Below are 17298 nucleotides of genomic sequence, written 5' to 3'. Positions count from 1 at the left end.
CCCTCTACCCCTTCCCTGCCCCTCTCCCCGGGGTTAAAGGAGCAGCAACCACGGGCTCAGGGAGTTCTGTTGGAGCTGGTGCTGCATTCAGAGGCCTGTGGGCCAGAATAAAGCTCTGCATCCAAACCCTCCATCAGAACCGACTCATTTCCTTCACCATCGCCTTAAAGCTCCTCTGCCAGAGGGAAACCTGAGGAGCAGCCCCTGTTATGGGGGGAAGCTCCATCCCAGCACCAGCTGAGCTCCTGCAGGCCTGGACTTGTCCCCACGGGCCCAACTGCAGCACCCAGCCAGCCCAAAGTGTCTGTGGGGTGAAACACCACACACCCAGCCAGCCAAAAGTGTCTGTGGGGTGAAACACCACACACCCACCAGCCCAAAGTGTCTGTGGGGTGAAACACCACACACCCACCAGCCCAAAGTGTCTGTGGGGTGAAAACACCACACACCCAGCCGGCCCAAAGTGTCTGTGGGGTGAAACACCACACATCCACAGCCCAAAGTGTCTGTGGGGTGAAACACCACACACCCAGCCAGCCCAAAGTGTCTGTGGGGTGAAACACCACACATCCACAGCCCAAAGTGTCTGTGGGGTGAAACACCACACACCCAGCCAGCCCAAAGTGTCTGTGGGGTGAAACACCACACACCCACAGCCAAAAGTGTCTGTGGGGTGAAACACCACACACCCAGCCAGCCAAAAGTGTCTGTGGGGTGAAACACCACACACCCAGCCAGCCAAAAGTGTCTGTGGGGTGAAACACCACACACCCACAGCCAAAAGTGTCTGTGGGGTGAAACACCACACACCCACAGCCAAAAGTGTCTGTGGGGTGAAACACCACACACCCAGCCAGCCAAAAGTGTCTGTGGGGTGAAACACCACACACCCACAGCCAAAAGTGTCTGTGGGGTGAAACACCACACACCCACAGCCAAAAGTGTCTGTGGGGTGAAACACCACACACCCACAGCCCAAAGTGTCTGTGGGGTGAAACACCACACACCCAGCCAGCCCAAAGTGTCTGTGGGGTGGAACACCACAATTGCTGTGATTTGGTTCAGCAGCAAGGGCCAGACAAGCTCAGACACGTCCTGTCTGCAATATTGGTGATACCAATATCATCCTCTCTGTGCCCATGCCAAGTGCTGGGCTCACCTTTCACTCTGGATCTCTCTGGGTTTGAGAGCACAGCAAACACAAGCCCTGAGCAGGGAGGGCTCTCAGGGCTTTTTCAGCTGCAGCCCCTGGTTTGGAGCAGCTGCTCCACTGTCCCTGCAGTGCCACAGGGCAGCAGGTGACCCCTGGGGACATTCACCCCAAGCAGGGGCACTCAGAGCCTGGTGTCCCCTCCTCAGCAGGCACACAGGCTGGGATGAGCTGGCAGGGATTATCGGGAGGGCCTCATGCTCTGGCACACACAGGGGAGGTGCTGGGGGGCTGCTGGCCCCTCTGTCACTAAACCATGGTCTGGACAGCAGACCTGCCCCGTCCCACAGAGTGACCGACCCAGGGCCAGCACATCCCACACCTGCAGAGGGGTGCAACACACCCAGACATCCCACAGAGCTTTGGGGGCTGTCACAGCAGGGCTCCCACCCCAGCCTCAGGGGGGGCTTCAGGAGCAGGGCTGGACACAAATGTCACAGCAAGGGAGTCACGGGCTCACATGGGCCATGCTGAGACCTTGATTTCAGGAGGAGAGGAGCAGGTTAGAACTCAGAAATGCAGGTTAGAACTCAGAAATGCAGGTTAGAACACCCAGAAATGCAGGTGAAACCAGGAAACCACAGCTCAGCCCCCAGAAGCTCCCTTGGGTGGCGCCTGAAGCTGGGAGGGGCAGGGCTGGAGCAGGCACAGACTGGGCTGGGGGATCCTCGTGACCATAAAAACAGGATCACAGACTCCTGGAATGGTTTGGCTTGGGAGGGACCTTAAAGCTCATCCAGTGCCACCCCTGCCATGGGCAGGGACATTCCCCTGGCCCAGCTGTGTCTCCATGCAAAGCACTCTGCACCTGCCCCAGGTGTCCCCAGGTTAAACTTTTCCAAGATCCCAGCACACCCAGGCTCCCCAGGAAATGGCAAACCTGGTGTTCTCAGGCAGACTCTATCCCTGCAGCCCAGCTGGCCATCCCAAAGCTCAGGATTACCTGTAAGCCTTGAGAAACTCCAGGAAAGCCAAAAATAAACACAGAGAAAGCAAAGCATTTCCCATGAAACACCATGGGCAGGGAAAGGCTCCCCAAGGCAGCTCGGGGTCATTTATGGTGCCACTGGAACAAATGTCTCTCCCTGGCTGGGAGAGGAGGGGACAGGGACTGAACACAATCCTGGGCCAGCAGCACCCCCAGCCCCTCCCAGAGCCCCGTCCCAGGGCCTTGGGACCTCTCTGCACCCACCAGAGACACAGGCTCAGGAAAACAGGAATAGTGCCTGAGTAGTGGGAATGATGTTTAAACAAGCACTGCCTGATCTCCAGACCCCACATTGCCCCCAGTGCCTCAGCAGCAAAGTTTGTGTCATGGTAGAAGCTGGGTCTTGCTAAAAGCTTGGGAGAAATGGGGAGAAATGGCTCCTTGGCTTGTGGGTGGCATCAAACCCAAGGGTGTGGCCTTTGAGGTCACCTGAAGATGAAGGTGCACCCTTCAGCCAGGCTCCTTCTCCTTCTCCTTCTCCTTCTCCTTCTCCTTCTCCTTCTCCTTCTCCTTCTCCTTCTCCTTCTCCTTCTCCTTCTCCTTCTCCTTCTCCTTCTCCTTCTCCTCTCGCTTCACCCCTGATGTCAAAAATCAAGGTTCAAACCTGGAACATCAAACCTGGAATATCAACCCTGGAACACCAAACCTGGTACATCAAGCCTGGAACACCAACTCTGCAGGGCTGAGCCTGATCCCCCTGCCATGCCCAGGGAGGCTGAGGGGCACAATCTCTTTCCTTCCCCCCCAGCATTTTCCATTCCAAATAAAATCCATTTTCTGGCCTGAAAAGGAGCCAGCCAAGGGGGGATGCAGCAGCTCTGCCCAGGGCTGTGTCAGTGTGGGGAGCAGGGTGGGCTGAGAGGTGCAGCCCATGAGCCCAGCCTGGGCAGCTGCCCCTGGATCCCTGGCAGTGCCCAAGGCCAGGCTGGACACTGGGGCTGGAGCAGCCTGGGACAGTGGGAGGTGTCCCTGCCATGGCTGGGTGACACTGGGTGGGCTCAGGGTCCCTCCCAGCCCAGCCCATTCCATGTTTCTGTGGTTCTGAGCTGCCCAGCTGGCAGGGCTCTGTGCCAGCAGGGCCGGCTCTGCCCTCCTGCCTGCCCACAGCTCCCAGCTGTGCCCTGGGTGCAGGGCAGGGACAGCAGGGGATGCTGCCTGCAGCAGTGACCCTGAGCACCAAAGGGACCCTGAGGACATCCTGTCCTGAGCCCTGGGGACTGCAGGGACACTGCTGCTCTACTGCCACTGCTGCTGTGCTGCCACTGCTGCTGTGCTGCCACTGCTGCTGTGCTGCCACTGCTGCTGCCCCAGCCATGGGTGGTGGATGCAGAGCAGTCCAACCCCTGGTCCCCACAGCCAGCAGTGTCCCACCACCACCCCTGGGGTCAGTGCCACCCCTCAGACCTCAGCACCACCATCATTCCCCCCTCAGGACACATCAGGGACAAACTGAGGGAGTGAGAGAAGTGCCCGGAGCTCCTAAACCAACTTGTGCCAGAGAACCACCCTCTGCACTTGAGTGTCACCCTGGTTTTTTAAGATTTTCTAAGCCTTCTGATGTTTATATTCTTGTAACAAACTTTCTCACACACTTTCTGTAAATAACTCATTGTTTTGCATTCCTTTATGGAGGAGGAGAAAGCTGATGGACTGTTGGTCTGTCCAGTGTCATTGGAGCGGTGGCACTGTCACCCTCCAATCCACTGTCACTTTTGGAAATCTATAAATGTTAAAGTCAGAAATTAAACGCTCTCTTTTCTACCTTGGAGAATGTTGTGTCCACATAATTTTATTTTGTGTCCTATAACGACACAGAAGCTGCCAAATGACACTGGTAGGGGGCTATTTACAAATCATGAATGGGACAGGACTGCTGGGAACGTGCCTTGAGCTGTTTTATTCTCCAGCATCAGTCTCATTACATGGTGATGACAATGGGAAGATGCCACCAGCTCACATCCCAGGCAGCAGACAAAGAATTTAATGTTACAACTCACTTTATAAGTTTCTTGACCAATCACACAAAGCAAAAGCATTGACAGTATTGACAGTCGTTCTATCCAACCACTATAAGCATAGGTACCTTTGGTTAAACAATCCTTGCTTATTTCAAATACAATACCTGCTTGTGAGCCTTAAACACAATGCACAGAGCTCCATTATTAAGCTTCAACCTTCTTAATATCTTGCTAGATAAACTTTTCTGTAGCTTAGGGAGTTATTCTAGCCAAGCATTAATACACAGACCATTGTTCTATTTGTCCTTGCTTTTCTACAGTTTAAAGAATTTTTCTGCTGACCAATCTCATGGCTGCTGCTTAGCTCTAATCACAGTTCTGCTGTCTCTGAGGCCTGCCTTTTGCAACTTTCCCAAAACTCTCTAATTTTGTAGATTCCCACACCAAATCTCTTTCAGCCCTGGGACACTGAAGGCTCCTCCAGCCCCCAGAGCCATTTCCAGAGCAGCTCCTGTCTGTGACCCCAAGCTGGGTGTGCAGATGTTCAGGGCTGCAGATCCTCACCAGGGCAGAGGCAGGAGATGCCAGCACACTCCTGGGAACCCAGAGCACCCCTGTACTACAGAGTGCCCCACTGCTGGCAGCAAAAGGGGCCTGGAAGAACAGGAGGGGAAGGAATCCTGTGTGGAAACTGCTGCTTCTGGACAGGGGCAGAGCCAGAGATCTCCACTTGACCAGAAACAGCTCCAGAGGGCCCGGGCAGAGCAGCACCGAGAGAAGAGCTGAGCCCACACCCCAGCCTGCAGCCTCCCCACCCCGGGATCAAACCGGGATCCCGGCACAAGGGCTGCTCTCAAAGGGAAAGGGACAGACAGCCCTCTAGTGTAAAGCCAATGCTAACCGTGTTTGCACGGCCACGGAGCATTGATCAGGGCCAGATCCATCAGGATCTGTGCTTGGGAAGGAGCCTGGGCACGGGGAGAGGGACAGCACAGCTCCCACTGCTCTGGAAACATGCCAGTGTGCAATCCCAGAATGGCTGGGTGGAAAGGGACATCACAGCCCACCCAGTGCCACCCCTGCCATGGCAGGGACACCTCCCACTGTCCCAGGGTGTCCCAGCCCCAGTGTCCAGCCTGGCCTTGGGCACTGCCAGGGATCCAGGGGCAGCCACAGCTGCTCTGGGCACCCTGAGCAGGGAAGGATCTCCCCTGATATCCACTCTACACCCACTCTGTCTCAGTTTGAATCCATTTCTCTGTCCTGTCCCTCCAGATCCTTGCAGTGCAAGTCCCACAGGTCCTGCTGTTTCATTTGTCTCTGCACAGGTAAATCCCACATTCCCGAACTCTGGATTTGCTCTGAGGCTCTCCAACAACCCCTCTGCACAGAGGAGAGCGTGGAGCCCTGCCAGCCTTACCCCAGCACCCCCAAAGGGCTCCTGAGAGCCCAGCCTGGCCAGCAGCTCCTGGCACATCCCTGCAAGCCCCCGTGCGAGCAGGGAAAGCTGAATTTGGGGGCTCCAGAGGATTTTCCTTTCTCTCTCCCCTGTGCTGAGAGCCAGGCTGAGCTCCCCTCTCCCAGAGCACGTGGCTGTGTTGTGCTCAGGATCATTGTCCATGGCTCCCACCATCACTCACAGCCTTAAGGAAGAGGCACAATTAAAATCAATATTTAAAGTCATCAAACAAGCAGAGGGAAATCTGAGCAGCCCCACAATTCACAGTGACAGGAGAACCCAGGGTGCAGGGCTGAGCCTGAGCTGCAGCGCCCAGAGCACACTTCTGCCCACAGCCTTCAAAATTTAATGAAAACACACCAGTTTTAAACACTTCCCCAAATCCAGCTTGCAAAATCTGTCACTTTGATGGGAATGGTCCCAGTCTCAGACTAATCAGTCACTTTTACTTCCTCTTTAGTAGCTAAAGACGCAAATGAACTCCCTGCAAACCGCACAGCTCCGGGAGGAGAATTTAGCAGCCAGATGGTTCTTGCAAAAGATTGGTTTTTAACAAAAAAATAAAAGTGAACCCGCTTCCCCCACGAGCAGCTCACGGGAGATGAGGTGACACATCACAAGTGTGACATTAGAGCATCACTCCTGCCACAGAAATGCCCCTTCCTAAAGCACCACGTAAATCACAATTAGCACTAATAAGGGATCAATTAGTGCGAGGCACTGTAATTATCCCCTGCACTCAGGGAGGAAAGGGAAGCGTCGCGCTGGAATGCAAACATCCCTTTGTTTCCAGCAGAAGGTGCAGCACGGAGAGAGAAAACAAAGCACAGGGCGCTGGAGAGGCACCAGGGCTCCCAGAGCCAGGGAGGGAACGGGGCCAGCTCCAGCGGGACCGGGAAAAGATGGGCTGGGATGGGCTGGAAACTCCATCCAGGCAGGAGAAAAGCTGGGATGGGATGGAAACTCCATCCAGGCAGGAGAAAAGCTGGGATGGGATGGGATGGAAACTCCATCCAGACAGGAGAAAAGCTGGGCTGGGATGTGATGGAAACTCCATCCAGGCAGGAGAAAAGCTGGGATGGGATGGAAACTCCATCCAGGCAGGAGAAAAGCTGGGATGGGATGGAAACTCCATCCTGACAGGAGAAAAGCTGGGATGGGATGGAAACTCCATCCAGGCAGGAGAAAAGCTGGGATGGAAACTCCATCCAGGCAGGAGAAAAGCTGGGCTGGGATGGGATGGAAACTCCATCCAGGCAGAGAAAAGCTGGGATGGAAACTCACTCCCATCCAGGCCCTGAGCCTCCCTCTGCTCCCCTGTGGAATTGCAGCCGTGGTGGGATCAGGGCACAGCTGACATTAAAGGCTCTCAGAGCACGGCTCAAGGACAGGAATGCTGGACAAGGAGGTTCCTGGGAGTCAGCTCCAGCCAACAAGCACCAAAAGGGTTTGGAAGCTCTCAGTATGCAGCTCCTGGAAGGAAGAAGGAGCTGATGTCCAGCCCTTGTCCCAGGCTGCTCCCAGCCCCAATGTCCAGCCTGGCCTTGGGCACTGCCAGGGATCCAGGGGCATCCCCAGCTGTGCCAGGGCCTGCCCACCCTGCCAGGGAACAATTCCTAATTCCCCATATAGGTCCCAGTATGTCCTGCAGGGTCAGGCAGAGGGAATTATGATGGTTGGGCTGGGCAGAGGGAAGGTGAAGGGAGATTTCCAGGGCAGCTGAAAGGATGGCAGAGCAAAGCACACCTTGGTGTGCCAGGTGACACAGCAAGGAGCCACAGCCACGAGCTGCAGCCTGGGAGCTTCAGGTCAGACATCAGGAGAGATTTTCCATCAGCTCCAGTCATGGGAAAGGCCAGCAAGGCTCCATCACTGGGGCTTTCCAAAGCCTGGACAGAGCAACCCCCACAGAGCTGAGCTGGGGTGCAATGGCCCTGCTCTGGAGCCTCCCCCAGCACCTGCAGGGCGCTGGGGCCTGGCCAGCTCTGTGTGTCCCCAGAGAGGTCCCTGTCCCTGCAGGGAGTCAGCACAGGGGGCATCTGAGGGCTGCAGAGCCCCAGGGCAGCTGTGTGCAATTACCATTGATGAGGGACTGCAGCCTGGGGGCTGGAACCAGGCCAGGGGCTCCTCCAGGAGCAGCCACACAGCAAACACGGGCACAGGACAGTGTCTGCAAGGGTCTGCTGCCACCCTGGGTGTCCCACTGCCACCCTGGGTGTCCCTGCTGCTGTTCTGAGTGTCCCATTGCCATTCTGATTGTCCCTGCTGCCACCCTGAGTGTCCCATTGTCACCCTGGGTGTCCCACTGCCACCCTGAGTGTCCCTGCTGGCCCCCTGAGTGTCCCACTGCCATCCTGAGTGTCCCTGCTGCCATCCTGAGTGTCCCATTGCCATTCTGAGTGTTCCTGCTGCCATCCTGAGTGTCCCATTGCCATTCTGAGTGTTCCTGCTGCTATCCTGAATGTCCCACTGCCACCCTGAGTGTCCCTGCTGCCACTCGGAGTGTCCCACTGACATCCTGAATGTCCCTGCTGCCACCCTGAGTGTCTCACTGCCACCCTGAGTGTCCCATTGTCACCCTGAATGTCCCTGCTGCCATCCTGAGTGTCCCTGATGCCATTCTGAGTGTCCCACTGCCATCCTGAGTGTCCCTGCCACGGCACCTGGCTTTCACCCCTGCTTTTACCCCTCTTTGGCACCTCTGTAGCCCCTGCTCTGACCTCACAGGGACCTAGGACGAAGTTCCCCATCACTCCTGCCCCAGCCAGGGACAGAGCCAGGCACCCCCAGGCCACCAAAGGGACAGGGAGCACCCGTGGTGTGACCCAGGCCAGGTGGAAAAGGGCTTGGGCTGCAGACAGGCTGTGGAGGGGGACAGGGCATCTCCATCCTTGGGAAGACATCCAAGCCCCTGAGCAGCCAGATCTGGCTGTGGAACCAGCTGAGCTTTGAGCAAGAGGTCCTTTAGATCCCTCCAGGTGTATCCAGATTATAACATCCAAAATATCCCATGATTTCATGAAAGCAGACATTGTGAGCCTGGCTTGCCTGAGCCCTGCAGACAGGAGCCAGCTCTGCTCCTTGAGAGCCATCAGGGTGATGCCTCAAACTGCTGAGCTCTCCAGAAACTGAACTAAAACCCCAGCACTGGAGTGTTTGTGTTGCTTTGTTTCCAGTCTCCTGGATGCTTTGCATGTGCTTGTGGAGTGTTTCTGCTTTCCTTGACAACCAGGGAGGATTCCAAATAAAACTGAAGTGCTCTGCTGATCTCCTGGTTCCAGGAGAGGGACAATAAACGCTGTGAAATCTGCAGAGTGAAGGCTGGGAGGAAGGTGGGCCAGCCCAGAGACACAGACCTGCTGTGGATGCAGCAGCAGCCCTCAGGGATCATCGGTCTGTCACTGCCTCTGTGGCCCTGCTGAGGGGGTGACCAGGGACTGCCCAGCTCCACACTCAGCTCTGGGCTCACTTTAGCGTCCCCTGGGTCCCCTGGGACAGAACTCAGCATCACTCTGAGGACAGGGCTGGAAGAGCTGAGAGAACATCACAGAAAGGCTCAGTGCCCTGGGCAAGGGTACCAGGAAGGGAGAAACAAGAGCAAACTGCAGAGGCCTTCCAGGAGAACCCCCAGAGCAAAGCAGGCAGGGCAGGGGCTGTGCCGCCCCACAGATGTGCTCTGCCTGTGCCACCCCACAGATGTGCTCTGTGTCACCCCACAGCTGTGCCCTGCCTGTGCCACCCCACAGAGGTGCTCTGTCTGTGCCACCCCACAGATGTGCTCTCCTATTCCACACCACAGCTGTGCTCTGTCTGTGCCACACCACAGATGTGCCCTGCTCTGTCTGTGCCACCCCACAGCTGTGCCCTGCCTGTGCCACACCACAGATGTGCTCTCTCTGTGCCACCCCACAGATGTGCTCTGTGCCACACCACAGCTGTGCTCTGTCTGTGCCACACCACAGCTGTGCCCTGTCTGTGCCACACCACAGCTGTGCTCTCTGTGCCACACCACAGATGTGCCCTCTGTGCCACACCACAGCTGTGCCCTGCCTGTCCCACACCACAGCTGTGCCCTGTGTCACCCCACAGCTGTGCCCTGCCTGTCCCCCACCACAGCTGTGCTCTGCCCACAGGCAGGGCCTGGCCGAGAGCTGCCCCCAGCCCCAGGGAAGCAGCTTTGTCCCCTGCCCTGAGCCCCCACACCCCTCTGAACACCCACAGAGGGTGAGCAGCCCCCCCAGAGCCCATTCCCTGTGTCCCAGCAGTGCCAGGCACACGCAGCTCAGGCTGGGGTGAGTTTGCACATTTGAGCAAACTCTGCACGAATTCCCCCAGCACCTCCACACAAGCACAGCAGGATCCACCCTCAGCCTCTTTCAGCTGATTAAGACTTTCCAGTACAATTGTCCCCTTTTCCCTCAGCCTCTGGAAACCTCCAGGAGTTGCAGCCACAGCAGGAAGGGGGAGGAGAAGGTGGAATTTGTGTCTCAGCAGCCTCACTGCTCCCTCCCACAGCACTGTGATGGAGGAGCCCTGACACCCTGCTCATCACAAATCCCAAACAGCTCCGGCTGCTCTGGGACACAGCACAGAGCTGCCCACATGGCCACGAGGGACAAGCATTCCCAGAAAGTCCCAGGAGGGACAAACACTCCCAGAAATTCAGTCCCAGCCCTGGCAGGCCCCAGGCTGGGCTGCTGCCTGTGCCAGCCCCTGTGCAGTGCTGCAGGGTGGGTGCTCCTTGTTCCACGGGGGCTGTGCCTCCTGCAAGAAGAGAAAACCTCTCAAGGAACATCCAAAGAGGCGCCTGGCACTCGGAGATGTGTCTCACTGAAGGTGACAGCAGCAGAGAGCATCGCAAATCCAAGGGGGAGAGGACAAACAAACACCTGAGCCTGGAGGGAGCAGCTCCTCCCTGGCCCTGCAGGTGAATCCTGGGGGAAGGGAAGGGAAGGGAAGGGAAGGGAAGGGAAGGGAAGGGAAGGGAAGGGAAGGGAAGGGAAGGGAAGGGAAGGGAAGGGAAGGGAAGGGAAGGGAAGGGAAGGGAAGGGAAGGGAAGGGAAGGGAAGGGAAGGGAAGGGAAGGGAAGGGAAGGGAAGGGAAGGGAAGGGAAGGGAAGGGAAGGGAAGGGAAGGGAAGGGAAGGGAAGGGAAGGAGCCCCAGTACCCTCAGGCAGCAGGACTGAGCAGGGCTGAGCAGGGCTGAACAGGGCTGTGTGTGCAGCAGCCTCAGAGCATCCTCCCCTGCCCTGCCCCCAGCTCACAGGCTCCTCACTGCTTCTGAGATGAAAGGTGGAAAATTCCCATCTGTACTGCTGGATTCTGGTTGTTCCTTTGGAAAGCTGAGGCCCAAGTCATTGCTGGGGTCAGAAGAAGATTACCCAGGGCCTGTGGCAGCAGGCACAGGGAATGTGGGATCTCAGTTGGGCATCCCCGTGGCCCTGGCCAGCTTCCAGCTCCACAAGATGAGCGGATGGAGCCACAGCCACTCTCCTGCCCTTGCAGAGCAGGGCAGGGAGCAGGGCAGAGCAGAGAGAGATGCCGTGTGCCAAATGTCCCCTTGCTCCTTCCCACCAGCCACTCCCTCTCCTTTCACTCCTTTATGGACACACCAGGCTCCCGGGAGGTTTCCCAAGCCCAGCCTGGAGCTCCTGAGCATTGGGGGAATTCACGTGCTGCCCACAGCCCTCCACACTTCTCACTGCTTCTCATTAACTCCTCCTCTGGCCCAGCTTTGTCTGGGAAAACATCCCAGATCCAGCAGGGAACAGTGATGTCTGCACCGGTTCAATGCCCAGGCACCAAGTGGTGCAACAGCACCTCCACCTTTCTGCCCTAAAATTCCTCTTGAAGCACATTCCTCCCCAGAAAACCTCTCCACACACAGCCCTTGATGGCCCCATGGATACACATCTGAGCTCTCTGCCGTCGGCTGGCTTATGGGGGACAAAGCCCAGAAAATGCAGCGGGCCCGTGATAAAAAATTTACATTATAAAGACAGGAAATACAGAATAATGCAATGAATGGTGTCTTCTCTCAAGAGGAAAAAAAAGGAGCTGCTCTCCCATCGGTGATGTTGATGTAGGTTCTCATATTACAGGGGTTTGTATTCGGGTTAAAAAAAAAAAAAAGAATAAGCATAGAAAGCCCTTTTTCAGTAAAAATGAATCGTGTTAATAAGGCAGCAAGTGCTGAGAACAGGGAAAGCTCTGCCTGTCCAACTGCCCCTGGTGGCTATTTCTGGCTTACAAGGCACTTGAAGCATCCTGGCAGCCCACAGTGGGAAATGTAGTCCAGATCCAGCAGGATGGACACTCAGCTAAACAGAATCCCCCAGGTTCGTGAGGACTTTCCAGCCAAACCTGCCAGCAAGGCAGCCTCTCACAGGAGCAATTCATAAACTGCAGCAAAAAAGCAAATAATTCAACCCCGAACTCCTCCAAGCCTTGTTCTATAAATAAAGCCGTTGTAACACAGTTTTTATATTTCATTATCCCCTGTGTTGTTCCACACGGCGCTGGCGGCAGCCGCGAGTGTGGGTGCGTGGGGAGAGCAGCGCTGCAGCAGCGGGGATGGAGCGAGGGGAGCGGGCACACCCAGCCCGGCCCGGCTCCGACAGAGAGCCCCGGGCACCGCCTGGCACGGGCACAGCGGGGCACCGAGCCCCGGGCACAGCCTGGCGCGGGCACAGCGGGGCACCGAGCCCCGGGCACGGCCTGGCACCGGCAGAGCGGGCACCGAGCACAACCCGCACCGGCCAAACGGGCACCGAGCACAGCCCGCACCGGCCGAGCAGGGCACCGAGCCCCGGGCACAGCCTGGCACCGGCAGAGCAGGCACCGAGCCCCGGGCACAGCCTGGCACCGGCAGAGCAGGCACCGAGCCCTGGGCACAGCCCGCACCGGCCGAGCGGGCACCGAGCACAGCCTGGCACCGGCCGAGCGGGCACCGAGCCCCGGGCTCACACCCACGGCAGCCCGGGCAAATGGAGGCTCCGCTCTCAGCATGCCCCGCGGGCCGGGGAGAGGCTGCCAGAGCCGAGCCCGCTCCCGAGGTGCTCCCCAAACAGCAATAAATTGGCCATTTCGCGTTTCACATCGACACAAAGCCTCTCGAGGAGGCAGCGTGCGGGATGGATCACAGCTCGGATGTGTCCTTTGATCGTCACAAATAAATCAGCCAGAGTGCCCTCCAAAATAGAAAGGGAAAGGGAATGGTATCTGTGTCGCTGACGGGCACGGGAAGCGAGCCGGGCACGGCACGGAGCGGAGTCAGAGCGGGCAGAGGCTCCGCACGCCCGAACCTCCCCCGGCCGGCCCGGGAGCTCCACCACGGGCCGATCCCTCCCGTTCCAAACTGCAAACCTGGGCTGGCTCCCAGCGAGCACACCTGGGCGGCACACGCTGCTGCTCCAGCGGGCACCGCGTCCCTCCAAACTGGGGCCGCCTCCCGGTGCCCCCGGTCCCGCGCAAGCGGCCACAGCACGGCGGCACCGGGGAGCTCCGGGAGCCGCCGCAGCCCCGGCCCCTGTGCCAGCCCTGCCCGGCCCCAGCCCGCACACGGGGCCGGCAAGCGAAGGTTATCGCCGAAGAGCACGGGAAAGGTGCGGGCACAGTCCGGCCGTGCCAGGCTGCGAGCTCCGTGCCTGTCTCCTGGCGAAAGGAAAGGGGGTCCAGCCCCGCACCCCCAGCCCTTCCCAGCCTCTGGCTCCGAGCACAAAGCGGCCGGCGGGACCCTGAGCTCTGCGGGGAGCCCCCGCCGCCCCCCGGAACCCTGCGGAGCCCCCGGAGCCTCCGGGAACTTCCCCGTGCGGCGGCTCCAGGAGCGGGACGGGCTCGGGCAGCGGGGTCGGGGCTGCGAGCGGGGCAAGCCGGGCTGCCCCATCCCCTCTGCCGCCCGTCCCGGCCCCTCCGCCGCGGGATGCGGGGTGCGGGATGCGGGATGCGGACGCGCTTCCCCCGGAGGCACCAACTTCCCCCGGTCACCCCAAGGCCGATATGAGCCAAGGCAGGCTGGGCGGCGGCTGGAGGGGGCTTAGCCCGCTGCTCCCTTTCCACCATCCCTCTGTCCTCGTTCCCTGCCAATGCCGTGCTCGCGGCTGGAGCCGAGCCGTGCCCGGGGCTCGCTCCCCCTCCGGCCTCGCCTCCGCTCCGCTCCCGCAGCCGCGGCGCTCCCGCTCCCCCCGCGCCCTCCCCGCCGCCTCTCCCGGCCCCTCTTCTCCTCGTGGCACCTTGGCCGCTCCCGAGGACCCCACGGGGGAAAAAAGTTGCGGCGAGGGAAGTTCCCGGCGCCGGGCGGAGTCGGGGCCGCGGCCGCCGTGCCCTGCCCGGGGGAGCCGCGGCGGCGGAGGGACACCGGGGCGCACGTACCTTCAGCTATCGCCCTCTTCATCTTAGGGGTCGGGGAAGGCACGTCTGGAGGCGCAAAGTGGAGCGGCAGCGGTACAATCCTTGGGAAAGCGGGGCAGATCCCGGAGCCAAACTTCAGCCCGAGCGGGGAGCGGCGGCGCACGGGGAGGGGGGGGCGCTCCCGGTGCCCTCGCTCATCGGGGGAATGAGCAGCCCCCGAGCTGGAGTCAGCATCCAGGCGAGGCTCCCCCTCCCTGCCTCGCCTCGCCTCGCCTCGCCTGCCTCGCTGCCTCCTGCTCGCTCCGCCCGCCCGCCCGCCGCACGCACGGGGCCGGGGCTGCGGCGGATCCCGGCGGGGAGCGGGGCCGGCTGCGCTGGATCCCGGGAGCGAGCGGCGAGCGAGCGGGGATGGAGAGGCGATGAATGTTTTATGGGATCATGTGGTTTGACGTGAGAGGAATCAGCCTAGATCGGATTTACTGGCTGGAGGAGTGAGCGGGAGGACGGGGGAGCCGGGCACGGGCTGGCGAGGGGAGGAGGGGCCGCTCCGACGGTGCGGAGCGCGGCGGAGCCCCCGCGGTGCGGCCGCGGCCCGGGCAGGGCTGCGCGGGGCCGGGCGCTCATTCCTGGAGGAGCGGTGCCACCTAAAGGAAGCGGCGGAGAGGGACGGCCGGGCTCGGCGGGCACCGGGCTCGCTCCCTCCTCCTCCTCCTCCTCTTCCTCCTCCTCCTCCTCCTCCTCCTCCTCCCCGGCTCCCGCCGCAGCCGCGCCCGCACCGCCCGGGCACCGCGGCTCGGAGCCCCTCGGGAGGCAGCGGAGACCTCGGCGGGTGTTTGCCCCTGCTCTGGATCTGCGCACGGGGAGGCGGTGAGAGACATCCGAACGTGCGCTGCCTCCTCTTCCTCACCAGATTCGGCTGCGGCGGGAGCGGAGCCGCTGCTCTCCCGAGGGAAGGATGTCAGAGAGCCCTTTGAGAACTCCTCCCTGTGGCTGAGCCCTCTCGCCGTCCCTGCCCTTGGGGATCCCTCTCCCGCGGGCAGCAGGGACAGCGGCTCGCCTCAGTTTACCCACAGAGCCCGAGGGTTTCGCTGTAGCTGGATTCCCACCCTGCTGAGCCCCCCGGCCCCTTCCCTGGTTCCTGCACGGGCAGATCCCATCTGCAGCCGGCCCATCTGGGCAGCAGAAAGATGGATTTTTATTAAGTGAACTCATTTGCTCAGCGGGGAAAGGAGGAGGGAAGGATTGTGCCGGGGAAAGCTGAACATCCACGGTGTGGGGAGGTGGTGGCTCTGTCCCTGCTAGGCAGAGCTTCAGCTGCCACCAGATCCGTGGACAATGTGTGCCTGTGTCTGTATCCATGTGAAACCCCACCTGGGACTCTGCATCCAGCCCTGGCGCCCCCACATATGGGACAGGGAGCTCTGGGAGCAGCTCTGGGCTGGAGCCCCTCCCCTGGGAGCCGGGCTGGGAGCTGGGATTGATCAGAGAAGGTTGTGTGGAGACCTCACAGCACCTGCCAGGGTCTGAAGGGGCTGCAAGGAAGCCAGGGAGGGATTTTTCATCAAGAACTGGAGTGCCAGGACGCAGGGAATGGCTCCCACTGCCAGAGGACAGGGATGGGTGGGATACTGGGAATTGTTCCCTGGCAGGGTGGGCAGGCCCTGGCACAGGGTGCCCAGAGCAGCTGTGGCTGCCCCTGGATCCCTGGCAGTGCCCAAGGCCAGGCTGGACATTGGGGCTGGGAGCAGCCTGGGACAGTGGGAGGTGTCCCTGCCATGGCAGGGCTGGCACTGAGGGGGCTTTAAGGTCCCTTCCAGCCCAATCCATTCTGAGCTTCTATAATGTGTGTAATTGTCTTTACCTGTGCACACTGGGTATAGAAATGCTACTGAGCCTTCATTCCTCACTGGGTTTGTCACCCCAATGTTGGCCATCTCTCCAGCTCACCCTCGGGGTTGTTGTCACAACCACACCCCTCCAAGGCCTGCCCAGTTTCCACCTTCCCATGTAGGCATCACTGCAAGGTGAGCCAGGGTTCACACAGGTTTCTGTGTGCCAAAACCAGAGGCTGAGGGTGCCTCCGGCTGACCCAGCCCACAATCATCTGTGGAACAAAGAAGCTCCACCAAAGGCACCCAGCTGGACACTTGGGGCAGCTGGGGGTGATTTACTCGGTGTGGGCCTTGTTTGTGCCAACAGCCTCAGCTGGCCCGAGGTGCTGGGATCAGAGTCACAGCAGGGGCTGGGTTAGAGGGAACCTTAAAGCTCATCTGGTTCTAATCCCTGCCATGGGCAGGGATACCTTCAATAGGTCCTTGAAACCCCATCTGCAAATGACCCAGGAGAGCTGTCCAGACCCCCTGTAAGTGCAGATGTGAATTCTGTGCAGCCCAGGGCCTGCAGCCCCTTCCTGCAGTGCCTGCAGAGGGCAGGTGGCACCTGGGGAGGGCAGGGGCTCCCTCTGGCCACTCTTTCTGCTCCTCCAGAGTGCCAAGGTGCAGAGGTGATTCCCTAATCCTCTTCCTTCCCACACCTCCAGCCCAGCTCAGGCATCCCCTGATCCCCTCTGCCCCTCCTGCCTTGCCTGCCCCCTTTCCTCTGTTTGCTCTTGGTAACTCCCAGCTGCCTCCTGCCCATCCTGGATTTTCCAGGAGCCCTGTACGTACTGAATGAACAGGAGAGCTCTGGATGAACATGCTGCCAGAGGGGCAGAGTGCCCACAGCTGGAACACTGGGTCATTCTTGGGTGCCTGGGCCAGCCCACGGCAGGAGCAGCAGGGTTTTCTGGGAATGCCAGGAGAGGTGAGCTCTGGGAAGAGAGCAGGAGCATTCCAGTGCAATGTGGTGCAGCACACTCTGTTGTTTATGGACATCTCATGGGAGGGAGGCTGATCCCACCCTGCCCTGCTCTTGCTGCCGTGGCAGCCCAGGTTAGGAATGTTCTCCTCCTCCCTTTTGAACACACCTGCAAGCACTCCTGTTTCAGCAGTGCCCTCTGACTCCACCATCCCAGGTGGTGCAGCAGGAGAGAGAGGTCACAACGTGCAGGGCATCAAAACAGCAGCAGAAGAAAGGGCCCTGGAGCTGGAATTTCCTGGGAGAGGGCTGGAAGGTGAGCAGGAGCACTGAAGGAGTTAATTGAAGCTCTAGTCACAGGCCCAAAAATTCCTGGTTGTACGAGGGAGGCAGCGGTTGTTTGGCTGACATTTCTGAAAGGTTAATCTGGAAATGGAGAGAACACATCTGTACAGGGCTGGGGCTGCCCTTGCTGCAGATCCTGCCCCTCCTCGGGCTGTTTGCCCCAGCAGCTGTGGCGCAGAGGTCACTGGGAGGCA

At 59.5% G+C, this 17298-nt stretch overlaps 1 protein-coding gene and 1 long non-coding RNA gene across 2 annotated transcripts in view; one reads left to right on the top strand and one right to left on the bottom strand.

Moving 5' to 3' along the window:
* The window catches only part of RTN4R (reticulon 4 receptor), a 96876-nt gene extending 82487 nt beyond the window's left edge, over positions 1–14389 (bottom strand). The window contains exon 1 of the mRNA XM_063173196.1: positions 13985–14389. Within this exon, the coding sequence (XP_063029266.1) occupies positions 13985–14006 (22 nt within the window). The 5' untranslated portion in view covers positions 14007–14389. The remainder of the gene's footprint in view (positions 1–13984) is intronic.
* Positions 10119–12094, top strand: LOC134427351 (uncharacterized). Its single transcript, XR_010030146.1, has 2 exons — positions 10119–10542; positions 10874–12094. It is a non-coding gene; the product is annotated as an uncharacterized LOC134427351 (long non-coding RNA).
* Positions 14390–17298: the final 2909 nt, after the last annotated feature.

The sequence above is a fragment of the Melospiza melodia genome, chromosome 20 (genome assembly GCF_035770615.1).
Source record: "Melospiza melodia melodia isolate bMelMel2 chromosome 20, bMelMel2.pri, whole genome shotgun sequence".
Lineage (NCBI taxonomy): Eukaryota > Metazoa > Chordata > Aves > Passeriformes > Passerellidae > Melospiza > Melospiza melodia.
This window is presented reverse-complemented; position numbering and strand designations above follow the sequence as displayed.